We start from the raw sequence: 18500 nt of genomic DNA on the forward strand, positions 1-18500 counted from the left end.
CTGTAGACAAGAACTTATTAACACATACAAAAATGTATTCAGGGTTATATGAGCTGTTCTTTTCAAGGGATGGACTACAAGATAAAAGACGTCAACTAGATACTGTACAGATGATATGTGGCTTTATCAGAAACATCAGGAAGGGGTCTTTACACTAAGAGCAGCCAAACTGCGGGAAATCCTACCATTAGATTAATACTGTTCAAGGGGTTGTCCGAGAATATAATAAAATAAGAAACTAAGTATGACAGTAATATTGGACACCACTTTATCGTTGATGCTCTGATGCTCCTAGGTAGTCGGTTGCCATATATGTTCATGGGGTTTTCCAAGAACATAATAGTAGACATATATGACATGTTGCATAACTTCAGTGGAAATCCACTTTAAAACTTGAAGCCAAGATCAGCTTCGGTTCTGACTAGTACATCGGAACCAAAGCCGAGTTCAGTTTGTTTCAAGTTTTAAAGTGGTTTTACACTTTAAAAATCAACTACTGAAGTTATTCAACGAAGTCACATGCGACTTTGTGAATAACTTTCTTTAGCTCATCGGAGCCCATACATTCTAATACTGTATGGAGACTAATCTTTGTACAGTATTATTCCAAAGTTTTGAAAGAAGCAACTTCGGATGAAGCATCTGAGGCTTGCTTCGCTCAGCACTAATTCTACTAACAGAAAATTTAGTAAAACAAGAAATCAACCATTACTCATCCACTTCTGATATGCCTTGTTGCCCTCTTTTTTTTGGCAAGGATGATGGGCCAAACATATATGTGACCATTGCAACCATCCATTGTTGATAGCTTTATTAATCTATGTCAACACATTTAGGGGCTGCACCAGTCCCTTTGCCAGGTCAGTTACAACATCTTTGTAGTAAACTGACCTGACAAAGGGACCAGTACAGCCCCAAAATGTGTTGAAATAGATATCATTGTTCCTACTTCTTCTTTTATTTTATTTTTTATTCTGAGCTATCTAAAGACATATAATGTCCCCCCAGGATGAACACACCTAGAGATATGACATGTACCCTCAGGGATACACCTACCATTAGTTGAGAACCTAGACACGTAGATAAAACCAACCAGAGTGGGGTAATAGATTTCTTATATTAGAACAACCAAAATGATACTCTAGGTTTACTGTCTTACTTAGTTTTTATAAATGTAGATCATCTATATGGTGAGTGGCCATTTCCTACAGGGCCAAAGGGACCTTAAGAAAAAGTCCAGGGGGGAACTTGGTGTTAAGAACAGGAGCAGCATTTTATTAGTGATATGACTATCCAGTCTTTTATTTTTTGTTATTCTGAGCTACCTAAAGATATGAAAAGTCCCTCTGGGATGAACACACCTCGAGACATGGCATATACTCTCTGGGATTCATATTCCACAAGTTGAGAACCCAGGCAAATAGATATGGCCAACCTAATTGGGGGTCATAGCTTTGCATATATTATATCAACCAAAATGATACTCTAGTTTACTCTCTTATTTAGTTTTGATAAATGTAGATCATCTATATGGTAAAAACTTTCTTGGATTGTGAACATTTGTGCAAACTCGTCCGGGAAAATATAAAAACATAATATAAAACTAAGAGAACATAAGACAAGCGCAAGAGAGCTTTGATCTAGAGTAATGTTTCTCAGTGTTCCTAAGCCAAGCACTCTCAAATTATATTACAGTATTCCCAAGACTATGATTATGCTTATCTATATATCAAACAGCCGGTAACAGGGGTGCCTGGTTTCAGACCCCTACCAATCATATATTGGTCATCATTATTTTATTCCTGGAAAAAACCCCATTCAGACGAATGTTCCAGGAAAAACTGAAGGGTCTAAATGAGCATAGGTATTCTATCTTTGATGTTCTTTGAATCTATGTATAATACATCCCCCTCCCTCCCCTCCAGGTTCTGCAGTAGTCATATCACAATGTATTATTTGATTTGACTGGACTGTTCCTTCAACAGTTTCTTCTGTGTACGGTAATCCTGCAGTCTTATGGAAAGCACCGGATAGCACATTGTAATCATGCAACACTGCCAACTAACAAACTCAATTCTACTCCATCTGTCCTTCATACAATCCTTATTACAACTCCCAGCATGTCAAATTATGATACATTTATAATAGGCTATGCAACATTTTAGAAACAGGTTCCACATTTTCCAGCATCGCAATGAAAACCAACAAATCTCACAAAGGACGCTATTGATATCTGACTCCTTTGTTAGTTCTTAAAAAAAAATTTTTGTAAACTTACTAGTCTCTGTTGCCACCACTGTGATGTTATGCCACATTGTCGTCTCTCTGTCTAATGCCGTGGCCAAAGTTATTTTGCCATCGTCTGCATTAATATTAAATTGACGGTCAAGATCTGTATGCCGGTCGATAGAAAACCTAAAATAAATAAATAAAAATATTAAAAAAATAAATTCTAATCATTTTTTAGGTTTGCATCATTAGTAGAATTAGTCGTTTTGTAAAATAACATCAGTTATTTGCTCTTCGGCACCATATGTTATATGTATCGCAAACACTTACTAAATCAACTGCTGCATGAAAAATAGACATCGTCAATCTGGATATTACGAGCCAGATTGAAGTTTAGCTGATGACATGTTTGAAACCTGTTATTAATCAAGCTATAAATATGCAATCTATGGCATTTATCGTGATACAATGTATCAAACCGGCTGCATGCCATGCAAATTAATTACACTGTCGTCTCAGTGGTATAATATTTAAAGCTTTGATTTATTGGAAGATTATTTCAGTTAATTTCTATTACAAAGCAAGGAAAGGGTTTCCAGTTTTCCAGGAAGATTGGTCTCAGTTTTAGGCTCCATTCACACGTCCGTGGTGTGTTGCGGACCCGCAAATTGCGGATCCACAACACACCCGCCCGGCACCCCTATAGAAATGCCTATTCTTGGCCGCAGCTGCGGACAAGAATAGGACATGTTCTATCTTTTGCGGCGCTGCGGACCCGAATATCGGGGCCGCGCTCCGCAAATGCGGATGCGGACAGCACACTGTGTGCTGTCCGCATCTATTCCTTGCCCATAGGATGCGGACCCATTTGCGGACGTGTGAATGGAGCCTTAGGGTCCATTCACATGACTGTAAGTGTTTTGCGTATCCGCAAATTGTGGATAAATAATTCTAGAGCATCGATTTGTATGACTTTGTGCTGTACCATTGCTTTATTATTCCTGCTAGAACTAATGAGTGAATTGCCAGCAGTTTGCACTGAAGGTCCAGATGGCTGTTGGGGGGGGGGAGGCACTGCGCAGTCTGACACTGGCAGCACTGATTGCATAGTGTCAGATTGTGCAGGGACAAACCTTCAACTGGTAACACCGATCTGGACCTCCATCGCCAATTTTGGGATAATTCACAAATTACTCCCAGCAGGAAAAAATAAAGAAATAGCACAACGTAGAGTCATAAGAGTAAATGCTACAGAATTGCTATTACATGGGGAATGCAAGTACTCACTAAAACAGACAAGTCAGGAGATGTAACAGGTCCTCTTTATATATATATATATATATATATATATATATATACAGTACAGACCAAAAGTTTGGACACACCTTCTCATTAACAGAGTTTTCTTTATTTTCATGACTATGAAGGCATCAAAACTATGAATTAACACATGTGGAATTATATACATAACAAACAAGTGTGAAACAACTGAAAATATGTCATATTCTAGGTTCTTCAAAGTAGCCACCTTTTGCTTTGATTACTGCTTTGCACACTCTTGGCATTCTCTTGATGAGCTTCAAGAGGTAGTCCCCTGAAATGGTCTTCCAACAGTCTTGAAGGAGTTCCCAGAGATGCTTAGCACTTGTTGGCCCTTTTGCCTTCACTCTGCGGTCCAGCTCACCCCAAACCATCTTGATTGGGTTCAGGTCCGGTGACTGTGGAGGCCAGATCATCTGGCGCAGCACCCCATCACTCTCCTTCATGGTCAAATAGCCCTTACTTTCAAAGTTTTCCCAATTTTTCGGCTGACTGACTGACCTTCATTTCTTAAAGTAATGATGGCCACTCGTTTTTCTTTACTTAGCTACTTTTTTCTTGCCATAATACAAATTCTAACAGTCTATTCAGTAGGACTATCAGCTGTGTATCTACCTGACTTCTCCTCAACGCAACTGATTGTCCCAACCCCATTTATAAGGCAAGAAATCCCACTTATTAAACCTGACAGGGCACACCTGTGAAGTGAAAACCATTTCAGGGGACTACCTCTTGAAGCTCATCAAGAGAATGCCAAGAGTGTGCAAAGCAGTAATCAAAGCAAAAGGTGGCTACTTTGAAGAACCTAGAATATGACATATTTTCAGTTGTTTCACACTTGTTTGTTATGTATATAATTCCACATGTGTTAATTCATAGTTTTGATGCCTTCATAGTCATGAAAATAAAGATAACTCTTTGAATGAGAAGGTGTGTCCAAACTTTTGGTCTGTACTGTATATATAATTTTTGGGCTAATATCTCATGGATACAGTATTTATGAATGATGTAGAGGGAAATTCCAGCATCTAAATCCAGATTTAATTTAGACACTGGTAAAGTCCAATATTACAAGAAAACACAAAACTAATACGCACTTAGTGCTAATGTGAAAATCAACATATACAGTATAATAAATCCAATAGAAAGTTGAGATCAAGTCATGTGATGCGGTCATAAGGAAACTGTGGGAGTCATGTGACCAAGTCATATCATTGACACCACAATCATCTTTTTACAAAATGAACACAGATGTAAAATATGCAAAACGCAAGCATTTACCTATAAATACATAGTTGCCAACAGTCCCTAATTTGTAGGGACTGTTTCAAATTTTAAGAGACAGTTCCAACTATTTCCGAATGTCCAAGGCCAAAAATTGGTAGGCTTATGGAAGTTCTGTCCATACATTGCCTGTCGATGACAAATTTGGAGGCATTCCTAGGGTGGGCTTTCATGCCCTGAATTTACCAAGTACAATGTTGACGTGTGTTACTAGCAGAGAATCATAAGGATTTTACCTTATAAAACAATCTAGTTGAAACATTCAAAATGTCTCACGATTCAATAACCTGCATTTAACATTTAAATATCCTCTTAAAGAGACACTTAGAAATACTATGCCTTGAAAGTCTCACCATTATGCAAAGGCTTACTTATGAATACACCGACATTTTCTAGTGGTACCCTAGGCGTCATTCTAATAAAGAATAGTGGAGGGACCTAATTCATCCAATCTGAGCTATAAAACTATCATCATGTCCATAGTTGTGGTACAACACATTAGGGGAGATAGTCTGTTTACTGCCAGTTGAGGTGCCACAGCACATAGGATCGAGAGGAAGTAATACTATACATGGTGTGGTTGTAGTGCTTGCAAGCTTAGGTAACCGCTATACTTTAATAAAGAGAAAAATGGTCAGTTCTTAGAATGGTACAGGGTTCACCCATACCTTTATCCACTAGTAGGTGCTCCCAGAGATAGGACCTCATCGATCAAACATTTATGGCACTCTGCTGCCCAGAAACAATGTAGCGGATGAGTGATGATAGTAGCCATCTCTTGTCCTCATACTGTGCAGGTTATCACCTCCACTAACGAGCAGGCAATTTTCAGGAAGGAACAACTTCAGTAGTTGATTTGAGAGGAAAACTAGTACTAGTACTAGGTACTAGTCGGAACCGAAGCCAAGTTCAGTTTCAAGTTTTAAAGTGGTTTTCCACTTTAAAAATCAACTACCGAAGTTATTCAACAAAGTCATAAGCGACTTTGCAAATAACTTACTTCGGCTCAGCGGAGCCTATACATTCTAACACTGTACGGAGATGGATTTTCATACAGTATTATTCTGAAGTTTTTAACAAAACGACTTTTGATGAAGCATCTCAAGCTTGCTTTGCTCAATACTATTGGCCGCCATTCCCAATCCAGTGGTTCCAAGGTCACTGCTCGCTTTGACTTGCTGGTCCCTCTTGACACACAATAATTTTCTGCGTAGCTATTCAAGGGGCACCACTGTGAATTGCCACCAATGATTGGCTGATAGAGATGTCCCGAACTCTTCCTGGCGAACATAGCTTGTTCGCGTTCGCCGCGGCGGGCAAACATATGCGATGTTCAGTCCGCCCCCTATACATCATCATTGAGCAAACTTTGACCCTGTACCTCACAGTCAGCAGACTCATTCCAGCCAATCAGCATACCCTCCCTCCCAGACCCTCCCACCTCCTATCAAAAAGCAAGGACAGCATCCATCTTAGATTCATTCTGAAGCTGCAGTGTCACAAATTTGACTAACTTGTAATCGCAATGCGATTAATACAGGTTATATTAATCGCATTGCAAATTCAACTTAGAGCTGGGTTCCTAATGGTTGTATTTCTAGAATATAACGAAGATTGAGAATATAGTGCTATATTCGTTATATTCGTCATTTCTAGCAATACAACCATTAGGAACTCAGATCTAAGTTGTAATCGCAATGCGATTAATACAGGTTATAGTAATCGCATTGTGAATTCAACTTAGAGCTGGGTTCCTAAAGGTTGTATTGCTAGAATATAACAAAGATTGAGAATATAGTGCTATATTTGTTATATTTGTCAATTCTAGCAATACAATCATTAGGAACTTAGCTCTAAGTTGAATTCGCAATGCAATTAATGCAGGTTATATTAATCGCATTGCGAATTCAACTTACCACACTCTGCGTCAACTACGTAATTTTCCATGGGAGTTTTGCCATGGATCCCCCTCCAGCATGCATCAGTCCAGGTGTTAGTCCCCTTGAAACAACTTTTCCATCACTATTGTGACCAGAAAGAGTCCCTGTGGGTTTTAATATTCGCCTGTCTATTGAAGTCTATGGCGGTTCGCCCGGTTTGCCCGTTCGCGAACATTTGCGTAAATTGGCGTTCGCCATTCGCGAACTAATTTTTTTATGTCCGCGACATCTCTATTGGCTGAGTGGTCATTTCCTGTGTGTCAAAGATATCACAAAGTGTAGACCAGCAGGGATCTGGGAAGCATCATAGCTAGAGCAACAGAGATCAGTGAGGGGACTTTTTTCTACATTCTGAACCTTTTTTTCAAATATTTTTCTTTTTAAACAACTACTTTAAATTATTTACTGAGGTGCAAAAAGCATTTGTGTTTTTTTCATAAATACTAATTAATATTCATTTTGGTCCATGGGGTGAAGGCAAGCAATGCAAAGTGAAGGTTTTCCTTTCCAAAAACTTCTGCTCTCAGAATATCAAAAACTGCTCAAACTTTGCAAGTTATCATTGCAAATGCACCATAGAACATCTTACTATGAAAACATATCTGTGTCCAGACACTGCTGGTGTAGTTGAGCAGTCTCAACACAGACATGTCCTTCAATTTCACTTGCAGCTCAAGATCAAAGTAAGATCAAACACCTTTATGAGGGCAATGTCTGCGCTCAACTTCTCCTTGATTATGGCACTATAGAGGACACAAATGCCTCAGGTGTAGTTTTAATAAGGCAATAGAATGGGACTAACTATACACTCGACAGGACAAAGTCCAATAGATTGTAGACATACAAAGGAAAGGTGAGCAAAAATACTTTGAAGGATAAAGCCATGCTATGTTTCCTTATTAAAAGCAAAGCTTTGCATCAACATCTGACATGATTATATCAAATTAAAAATGAGCAACTATTTGTTATAAAAACATCATGACTCCTCGCATTCAGTCAATGTGGCTATCAAAAACATTACATTAGGCATATGCTATTTTTCTCACATTCTAGGATTAGCGGATAGCATATGCTTTGGCAATGTTCTGTGAAAAATCACCATATTGTTTTCTTAAACCAAGGAGTATGTTTATCCATCAGTGAAAATTGCATTAAGACAATATTAAAAGTGTTCTTGGTTTATAAAATAAATGAAATATATGTATTTCCAAATTTCCATTACAATTCGTGTTGAGTGAAGTTTTCAAAAAGTCGATTCGGCTTCACAAAGAAATTTGCTTTGTGATGAGCTACTTCATCACAAAGCGTACTCCTTTGTACGTAGCGGGCACATTCATGGGGAATGGTAATCATTGAACCCCTCAGATGCCTCATTAATTGCTGATCATGGCATCTGAGAATAATAGTGAGGGCTTTCAGTGGTTAAAAATAATAATAATACTCACCTTATCCATTTGATCGTGAAGAGGCCACAGTGGTCATCTTGATTGAAGACGCCACGCAAAATCTCATATGGTGCATGATGACGCCATCATGCTGGGCAACATGGTAACAGCGCACAAGATTTCGCACTCAAACGGACGAGGTTATTTTTTTTTACCAAAATTTTAGGGCAAATTGATTCGAGGAAATTTGGCTTCACGGCGAAACAAATTTTTCCTGAAATTCGGATTGAAGTCCACTTCGAAAACTTTGATTCGCTCAACACTAATTAAGATTCATGGCCTTACTGGACCTAGGGCAAAGAGTCCAAAGAGTCCAAGAGGTCATTTGATCAATACATACTACAGTCATTGCTCTCTATGTCAACTATTGAAATAAATGAATCCATCAATTCGCAGTTACAGCCGACTGAAGTAAAAATAATGGGCAGATTTAGCATTGAAAATTTGCCAGTTTTTTTTGTGTGATTAGCACCAAAAAAAGTGTATATATGATTTTTACTGCAAGTGATTTAGACACTTGTAAGACACCATTTACTCCTCAAACAAAAGAGGAGTATGTGTTCACGATAAAGGGGGCATAGCCTAGATGCATCGCCATGTGAAATGTGTCAAAAATGTGCTGTATTTTTTAAATTAAGCCAACTAATAGGTGATGTAAAGTTAGACGCATTTTTAAAATTTGTTGCATTTTGATTGGTACAAACCTGCAAATTTTTTTTTATTTGGGTTAAACTCGATTCTACCCATATCAGGTTGTGAGAGATTCAACCGGCTTGAGGAGTCTCTCCCTGCTGTCAAGTGGATGCACGCTTGCCTGATGAAGGGCATTCAATTTGCCCGAAACGTTGTTCAGTGTACCACCATGTCCGACTAAATAAAGACTAATCATGCATAACAAAAATTGGTGTGCTGTCTGAATTGTTTAATACAAATTGAGTTCCAAGAGGTGGAGCCAGGAACACACCCTTGACGAGAACCCACATCAGCCAGAATAGATAGAGTCCTGTGATCACCTTGGATTACTAGATTGAGTCTTATAGGTTAGACATGCCTCTTCTGGGTTTACAAAGTAAAAGGAAAACTAAGCCTCTGTGAGCCATCAGATAATAGGTATCAATCCTATAAGTCAATGCTTAACCTTTGAAGCATAGCTTAGATTACCCCTCTTCAATGCAGAGCAAGTTTTGGTCGGGAACTTGAAGGGTACTATTTCTCTATATGAAGAGCACCTGAGCACCTAGCACCAGTGAGGAGTATTACAGGCCTGGCAACAATCCCCTGGGTTTCTGGGAAAAAGCTGAAATATTAGCCCCTGGATCCCAACCAAGACCTCTCACTTACCTAAACCAGTCCTCTCTGCTCTGCACTAATGATTGGAAATCTATGATATGGTTCAAAGCCCATTTAAAAGGATAAACATTAACTTATTGGATTGTTCCCTAACATCTGATCATATGAGAGGCTTCCTGTTACTTTTGGAGGGAAAACTAATTTGCATACCCACAAGGGGATTGTCTTCTCATTTGCCTGAAACAAATCTCAAAACAATTCTGCTTTGATAAATATTTTTTTTTAGAAATTCTGAATGAATATCATTTAACCCAAATACACAGTCTAAAGATAAACCAGATGCATTATCCAGCATCAGTCACTGATAAATATAGCACATTTTAAGGCTGTCTGTCTAATGGGATAATGTATCAAAAGCAGTGCACCAGAAAAGAGGAATTATGTTTACAGTTTTGCCAGTAGAGTAGGTATTTGAACCAAATTTATGATGTATTTTCCCCTTCTTTGGAAGATTTATGCCATGCTAAACAGTTTGCATTTAGTAAGCGACGGCCACTAGAGTTGATCGAGCACCAAAGTGCTCAGGTGCTCGGGTGATCTGGCTGAACACATTGCGATGCTCGGGTGCTCTACCGAGCACCTGACTATAATGGAAATCAATGAGAGAACCCGAGCATTAAACCAGGCACACCCTGCTCTGAAGAGGGGAGGGTGCCTGGTTCATAAGAAAAGGTCAGAAATTGTGGGAAACACCACTAAAATGGTTCGGGAACAGCTTGGGGAGGATATCTTGGATGCGGATGAGGATGCATCTTGGACTCCCAGGGTGCTTCTGGGAACAATGTTGTTTGAGTAGTACGCCACTTTTACAGACTGACAATAATACGCACCAAACCGAAGATACAATTTATTTTAGAGGAAAAAATTGTAGGAAACATTCTTTCCTGTATATTTACTTGTATATATAGTGCAAGTGCTGCCAAAAATTACAAGGCAGAGGCACTCTGATACAACCTGTTAATCCCATAAAGGAGGGCCTCATTCACATTGTGGTACAATTGTTCATGTAGTGGGACTCCTACACTCATAAATCCTATGCACTAAGTGAAAGGGCTGACAAAAATTACGAGGAACCGGAACTTCAATACACCCTTTGTTACACATAAAGGAGGGCATCATACACAGCCTTGAAAAATTATGATTGATGGCCTGCTGGTGACCCTCAAAAACATTTAGAGCAAAGGCCTGCTGATCTGACCATCTAAAAAATTATGGGCGAGGGCCTGCTGTCGCTTTGGTGACTCTAGATAACCTGGGGCCAATCGCACGTCCCCGTGACGGCAGCGATCCATTTGGATGTCTGCCCTATCAACTTTCGATGTTATTTTCAGAGCAAACCATGGTGACCACGGGTAACGGTGAATCAGTGTTCCATTCCAGAGAGGTAGCCTGAGAAAAGGCTACGTTTATCACTTCTAAGCAATTCAACATGAGCGCAAATTGCCTAGGTATAATTAGGTGAGGGCCTGCAGGTCAGCTGACCTTGTAAAAGATTTTAGGTGCGGGCCTGCAAGTGAGCTGACCCTGTAAAATATTTTAGGTGCGGGCCTACTGGTGAGCTGACCCTGTAAAAGGTTGTAGGTGAGGCCCTGCAGGAAAGCTGACCCTGTAAAACATTATATGCAAGGGCCTACAGATGAGCTGACCCTGTAAAACATTGTAGGTTAAGGCCTGCTGGTGAGCCGACCCTGCAAAAAATTATATGCGAGGGCCTGCTGGTGAGCTGACCCTATAAAACATTATATGCGAGTGACTGCTGGTGAGCTGACCCTGTAAAAGATTTGAGGTGCTGGCCTGCTGGTGAGCTGACCTTGTAAAAGATTGTAGGTGATGGCCTACTGATGAACTAATCCTCTAAAAAATTATATGCGAGGGCCTGCTGGTTAGCTGACCCTTTAAAAGAATGTAGGTGAGGACCTGCAGGTGAGCTGACCCTGTAAAAAATTGTATGCGAGGGCCTGCTGGCGAGCTGACCCTGTAAAACATTGTAGGTGAGAGCCTGCTGGTGAGCTGACCCTCTAAAAAATTATATGCAAGGGCCTGCTGATGAGCTGAACCTGTAAAACATTGTAGGTTAGGGCCTGCTAGTGACCTGACCCTCTAAAAAATTATATATGAGGGCCTGCAGCTTAGCTGACCCTGTAATAAATAATATATGAAGGGCATATATGTGAGGGCATCATATGCGACAAATAAGCATGTTGATATGATGGAAGAGGAGAAGGAGGATAAGAAATGGAAATTTCAACCATATACCCTTGTTTGTGGTGGAAGGGGTTCATGGGAATACAGTGTATTCAGTACATTATAAACAACACATTTAAATTGCCTTTATGTTCATCAGCTTTTCTCTGGTGGAGTCGAGAAGTCATGGTCAATCCAGGCCTTGTTCATTTTTATAAAAGTCAACCTGTCAGCATTTTCAGTTGATAGGCGGATACGCTTATCTGTTATGATGCCACCAGCAGCACTAAATCCCCGCTCAGACAAAACCTCCAAGGCGCCAGTTCGTGCCACGTGTCCAGCTTGTACACCCAGTAGTTGTAGGGCACTGAGGGATCATTGAGGACGCTGACACGGTCTGCTATGTTCTCCTTCACCATCTTCCAAAGATTTCCCTCTTTGTGACACTAGGCCCTGCATCAGGGTGACTGCTGGCGGGGTGTCATGAAACTATCCCAGGCTTTGGAGAGTGTTGCCCTGCCTCTTTTGGAACTGCTGTGTGTTCCCCTTGTCTCCCCTCCTCGGTTAGCCAAGGAACTACGGACTCTGCCGCCAGTGTTGTCAGATGGAAATTTTTGGAGCAATTTTTCAACAAGGATCTTCTGGTATTGCACCGTTTTTCACGTCCTCTCCACCAGAAGAATGAGAGATGAAAAGTTGTAGTCTGGGTCGAGAAGGGTGAACAACCATTAATACTTGTTGTCTAAAATGCATATAACGCGCATGTCACGGGAAAGGCAGTCTACCATGAAGTCAGCCATGTGTGCCAGAGTATCAACAGGCAAGACTTTGCTGTTGTCATCAGGTGGATCACTCTCAATCTACTCATCCTCTTCCTCCTCTTCTGCCCACCCACTTAGAATAGGTGGAATTAAACTTCCATGGGTACTACCCTCTGTAGCGGTGGCAACCGTCTCCTGCTCCTCCTCCTCCTCTTCATCGTCCAATTCGCGCTGAGAAGACGAACTGAGGGTGGTATGGCTAACACCCTGTGTAATGGCTTCCCCCATTTCCACCTCCTCTACATGAAAAGTGTTGTCCTTAATTGTGAGCAGCGAGTGTTTAAGTAGACACAGAAGTGGGATGGTTACGCTGATAATAGCATTATCGCCGCTCACTATCTGTGTTAATTCCTCAAAGTTTCTTAAAACCTCACAGAGGTCAGACATCTATGCCCACTCCTCGCTAGTGAATAGCGGAAGCTGACTGGAAAGGCGACGACCATGTTGCAACTGGTATTCCACTACTGCCCTCTGCTGCTCACAAAGCCTGGCCAACATGTGGAACGTAGAGTTCCAGTGTGTGCTCATGTCGCACAACAGCTGGTGAGCTGGCAATTAGTGTTGGGCGCGAATATTCAAGTAGCAAATATTAATCGCAAATATCGGCACATCGAGAATTTGCGAATATTTAGAATATAGTGCTATATATTCGTTATTTCGAATATTGTAGAGTTTTTTTTTTTTCATCAGTAACCTCCCTTCTTGCTTGTGGGCCAATATGCAGGCTGCAATGTCTTTGTCTGTGCTTAGCAACATCACTAGCAACCAATAGGAAAGTTGCCTACCCCTTACTATATAAGAACCTCCCCAGCAGCCCTTGTATGCAGTATTTTGAAGATCTGAGAGAGAGACAGCACGGTTATTGCTGTGCTCTCTGCTTTCATATCTCATTACATTAGATAGTTAGTTTATATATATATAATACAGATAGTTAGTGGGAGATAGTGAGTGTAAGTTAGATGGTGATATAGTGTAGCTGGTTCTGCTGTCCATTCATACATGCTACATACATAGTGCTGTAGGTATGTATGTTTGTATGTATGTATGTATGCTACATACATACATACATACATAGTGCTGTGTTGTCACAAGATCACAACAATACTTAGTGCACAAATCACTAATAAGTAGTCAGACCTGTTAAGATGTGAAGTTGCACGTATTGCGCCAAAATATTTGCACCATTAGTGCCGATTTCGCAATCGCAAATATATTGGAGCACTCTATCTGCATATAAAGCTACAGATGTAGCAGGGTTAGCACTCAAACTCTTAACTAAAATTTCTTAAATCATTGTGTTATCTTGAAACAAAAGCCCTTAAAAAGCAATTGAAGGTGTTTGCTTAGTTTAGATAACACATCTCAGAAATCTCAGAAAGCATGAGTGTTAACTCTACTACATCCATATTGTAATGTTCTGCCGTGCCAACCATTTTCTCCTGTCTCAGGAAACTTCTAGCAGCTTAAAAAATGTAGCTATAGCAACCCACACCTGTTTTTCGCACGCATTACGTGAATATTAGATTGCCGATTTTTCACGATCAAGCAAATAAACTTGAATTTGCGACTTCGCGAATATATGACGAACATGCTACCAAATATTTGCGAAATATAGCAAATTTGAATATTGCCCCTGCCGCTCATCACTACTGGCAATTTCCAGCGCTGCTGCAGCACATTGAGAGACCGGCTGAAGCTGTCGATGACTTTCGGAAATGTGCACACACATGGCACACCTTCACCCGTAGCTCAGGAAAATTGGGGTAGGTTTTGAGAAACCGCTGAACCACTAAGTTTAAGACGTGGGCTATGCATGGGATGTGTGTAAGCTTGCCGAGCTCCAAAGCCGCCACCAAGTTACGGCCATTATCAGACACAACCACGCCTGGTTCTAGGTTGATTGGCGAGAGCCACAGCTTAGTCTGGTCTCTTGTCCCCTGCCACAGCTCTGCAGCAGTGTGCTGTTTGTCCCCAAGTATATCAGCTTCATCACTGCCTGTTGCTGCTTCCCCACTGCAGTGCTACACTGCTTCCAGCTACTGACTGATGACTGACTAGTGCTGCACGCAGATAATTTGGAGATGGAAGTGGAGGAGGAGGCGGAGAAGGATTTGTGGGGGTTGGAACCACTAATGTAAGTGTTGGCGGAAACCCTGTTGGAATTAGGGCCCGCAATCCTTGGTGTCGGTAGCACCTGTGCAATCCCAGGGTACGACTCGCTCTCGCTCCCGCCCTCCACAACATTCACCCAGTGTGCCGTCAGGGAAATGTAGTGTCCCTGGCCGAATGCACTTGTCCATGAGTCTGTGGTTAAGTGGACCTTCCCAGTAACTGCATTGGTCAGGGCACGTGTGATATTATGGGACACATGTTGGTGTAAGGCGTGCACGGCACACCTTGCAAAATAGTGGCAGCTGGGGACTGCGTAACGCGGGATGGTCGCCAACATCAGGCTGCGGAAGGCCTCAGTGTCCACAAGCCTAAATGGCAACATTTCCAGGGCCAGTAATTTGAAAAGCTGCACATTTAGTGCTATGGCCTGTGGCTGGGTGGCTGGGTATTTGGGCTTGCGTTCAAATGCCTGGGGTAAGGACATTTTGGACGCTCTGCTGGGACACGGAAGTGGATGTGGTCGCTGATGGTGCTTGTGAAGGTCCAGGTGCAGGGCGGGAGGCATCCGGATTGGATTGGCCAGCATGTAACACAGGGGAAGAGGAGGCAGTGGTGTTACTTACAGACACAAATTGTGGACCCAGGCATTCGTCCCACCTATTACCGTGCTTGGATGCCATGTGGCGGATTATGCTGGTGATGGTGAGGTTGCTAGTGTTCAATTTAGCACAGGTTGCACTAGAAATGTAGATTGCTGCTGCCACATACAATATTCCTTAAAAGACTTTTGGGTCTCTTAAAAAATGTGGTGGTAAAAATATTCTTAAATCGCTCCCTACACTGTCTGTCCCTTCCTCAGCACAGCTCTCCCTGACTAAGAATGAGCCGAACATGCGTCATCGGTGACGCGTTCCGGCCAGCCAATCATTGTAATGCCAGCAGCCAACATGGCTACGACATTACAGTGAGGGCAGTACCTACCTGCACGTTTATTGGCTGCTTAGCAGCCAAGAAACGTGCAGGGCGGAGACTCGAGCTCTGCTCTTGAGCATATGCGGTATTCGGCCGAACTGATGTTCGGCCGAGAATGCTCGATCATCACTAACAGCCACATGTTTTGTAGGCAGAGCTACATTATTAGTCATATTTATCATTTTGCCTTTTTATAAAAAAAAATTGCAAAAAAGACACAAGTGTACCCCAGATCCTTGGTAACATACACAATGACAGAACCTTTGTAATAAGTATTATTAGACTTTAGGCTCGAAAAATGTATAGGTGTTTCGTGTGACAAAAATTTTGTAAGCTTGTTCCACAAAATTGGCTTCAATCCAAGCAGTCAAAAAAGGACAAAAAGTTGCATGTTGATATATATCATTTTAGAACACTTTTATGTCTTATTTATGATTTACAACATTTCAAAAAGTAAAAAAAAAAGTAGCATCCCCACGTCAGTCCACCCCCTGGTGTTTTTCATGAAATATATTTTTACTGTATGCCATTTCATAAATTTGGCACAACCTCACAAAGATAAGGCAGACTAAAAACTGACACCAAAACCTTTGCAAATGATACATTTCCCCCTTAAGTTTATACAGTTTTACTCGAAGACAGTATTAGTTAATCTGTTCCATTGATATATCATATTAAACATACAGAGTATTGTATCTACATGCAGTGAAGTACACTTGATATTTTCTTTTTTAACTTTTTTAAAAAGTAGCAATAAATCATTTGGCTAATAATGCAGCATTGCTCACAAAACAAATGCCTGCCCTAAATGAAAACTGCTGTACATGGTGCAAACCACACTAAAATGGTGGAAAATTTAAATATATCATAAATTTGTTGCAAATGCATACTCAGCCAACACATTTCTGGCAGAATTCAATCAGTACATTGCCAACATAGTGCTTTGTTATACTTCAATCTTAAATTAGGTCAGTCCAATGGTGGACATTAAGGAGAAAAATCAATATACAAGTAGGGTTTATATCTACTAGGGTTCACCATTGATTTCACTGTTTTAAACAAGTAGTCCAAGAATTTTTTCTCCTTCAATACCAGTCCCACGTTGGATTGCTTAAAGGGGTTGGCCACTCTGTTAGCACTTATTAAAACTATAAAGAAAGTAGGGAGAAATTGCACTTACTAATATATCTTCTTAAGCAGATCTGCCTGGTTTTCCTGCTATTGGCAGCCACGCCCCCTCCTGTCCTGGTTTCACCACGCCCCTTCCTGTCCTGGTCTCAGCACGCCCCTCCTGTCCTGCTCTCACCACGCCCCTTTCTGTCCTGCTCTCACCACGCCACCCTTCTGTCCTGCTCTCACCACACCCCTTCTGTCCTGCTCTCACCACGCCCCCTCCTGTCCTGCTCTCACAGCTACCTCTCTCGTCCATCCCTGCAGGTGCTATGGAGGAGCTACCTCGTCCATGCCTAAAGGAGTGTGCTGCTGTCTGGGTCCTAAAGCACCCTGCTTGTATCAGATGTGCTTTCCTTCTGTGACTGGCACTCCTGGCTGTGCAGGGCTGACAGGGGCTTAGCAGGACCACTTGTTGAAAGCTAAAATAAAGAAACTTTTGCAGAAGGAAGGGAGACTGAGGGGAAGCTGTGATGGCTGATCTGACTGCAGGCTCTGCCCCCTCTGTTTCACCTGTATTGAGAGGATCCCACTGTATGTGAGGAGGTAGCAGAGCCAGGGAAGCGCTGTGGACCACAAAACTGTGAGCAATTCCAGTGTCTGTCCTGTTCATGGCCCCTCTGCCCTGTGTTCTTATCATAGACATAATATTACAGCCAGACCAACAGTTCAGAAGCTTAACCCCTTGTGAGGTCAGTGATATCAGCAGCAGTCACTGGCCTTACCATCTATAATTGTGTGCCCTCTCCTTCCTGCACTCTGTATATGGTAATATGTGACCACCACCACTGCATATAGAGATTTGTGACCCCCTGTACACTGTATACAGTGATCCGTGCTAACGGTAGCCCACGAGTGCCGCCGGAAGTCCGCTCCGGACTCATTCACTTTAATGGGGACAGGTCGGAGATGCGGCCGCAGCATGGCAAACATGCTGAGAGGCGGCCGGACAAAAAACGCAGAGAGCTGGGCATCAATGAATGTGAATGGGGCCGGAGCGGACTTCCCACGGCACTCGTGGGCTAGCGTTAGCATGGATCCAGCAGGGGAACAGCCTACCGGACCCTGCTAACGCTAGTGTGAAAGTAGCCTTAGTCGTGTGATGACAGACAGGAGGCTCCTCTCTATGTGAGCAGATTGATTTGTACAAGAGCTCTTGTGCAACAAAGATCTGTCCCCAACAGCCCCCCTGCTATGGCAGTCCATGCACCGAAACAGAAATCTATGACAGCTCAGAGCTGCCGTGGATTTCTGTCTTTGTTTGAGTCAGAAAACTGGTGAAATGAACATAAATTTGTAGGGGCGACTGGTCACGCCCCCTCCCTACCATTGTTACACCCATTTTTAATATAATTTTTTTTAAAAGGCACAGTTAAAAAGTCGCAAACACATTTTTAACGTCACTTTTCAGAAACAAGGCAAATGATAAATCTCCCCCTCTATTCATTCTGTTCATGGCTTAAGGCCTCATGCACACGACCGTTGTTCTATTCCGCATCCGAGCCGCAGTTTTTGCAGCTCGGGTGTGGACCCATTCACTCCAACGGGGCCGCAAAAGATGCGGACAGCACTCCGTGTGCTGTACGCATCCGTTGCTCCGTTCCATGGTCCGCAAAAAAAATATAACCTGTCCTATTCTTGTCCATTTTGCGGACAAGAATAGGCAGTTACAT

The 18500-nt window shown here is 41.8% G+C and overlaps 1 protein-coding gene across 1 annotated transcript in view; it reads right to left on the reverse strand.

Moving 5' to 3' along the window:
- Positions 1 to 18500, reverse strand: part of LOC120980681 (cadherin-8-like) — a 396076-nt gene that overhangs the window by 89177 nt on the left and 288399 nt on the right. Inside the window, exon 7 of the mRNA XM_040409924.1 lies at positions 2279 to 2415. Coding sequence (XP_040265858.1) covers positions 2279 to 2415 — 137 coding nt within the window. The remainder of the gene's footprint in view (positions 1 to 2278; positions 2416 to 18500) is intronic.

This window comes from Bufo bufo, chromosome 10, assembly GCF_905171765.1.
Source record: "Bufo bufo chromosome 10, aBufBuf1.1, whole genome shotgun sequence".
Lineage (NCBI taxonomy): Eukaryota > Metazoa > Chordata > Amphibia > Anura > Bufonidae > Bufo > Bufo bufo.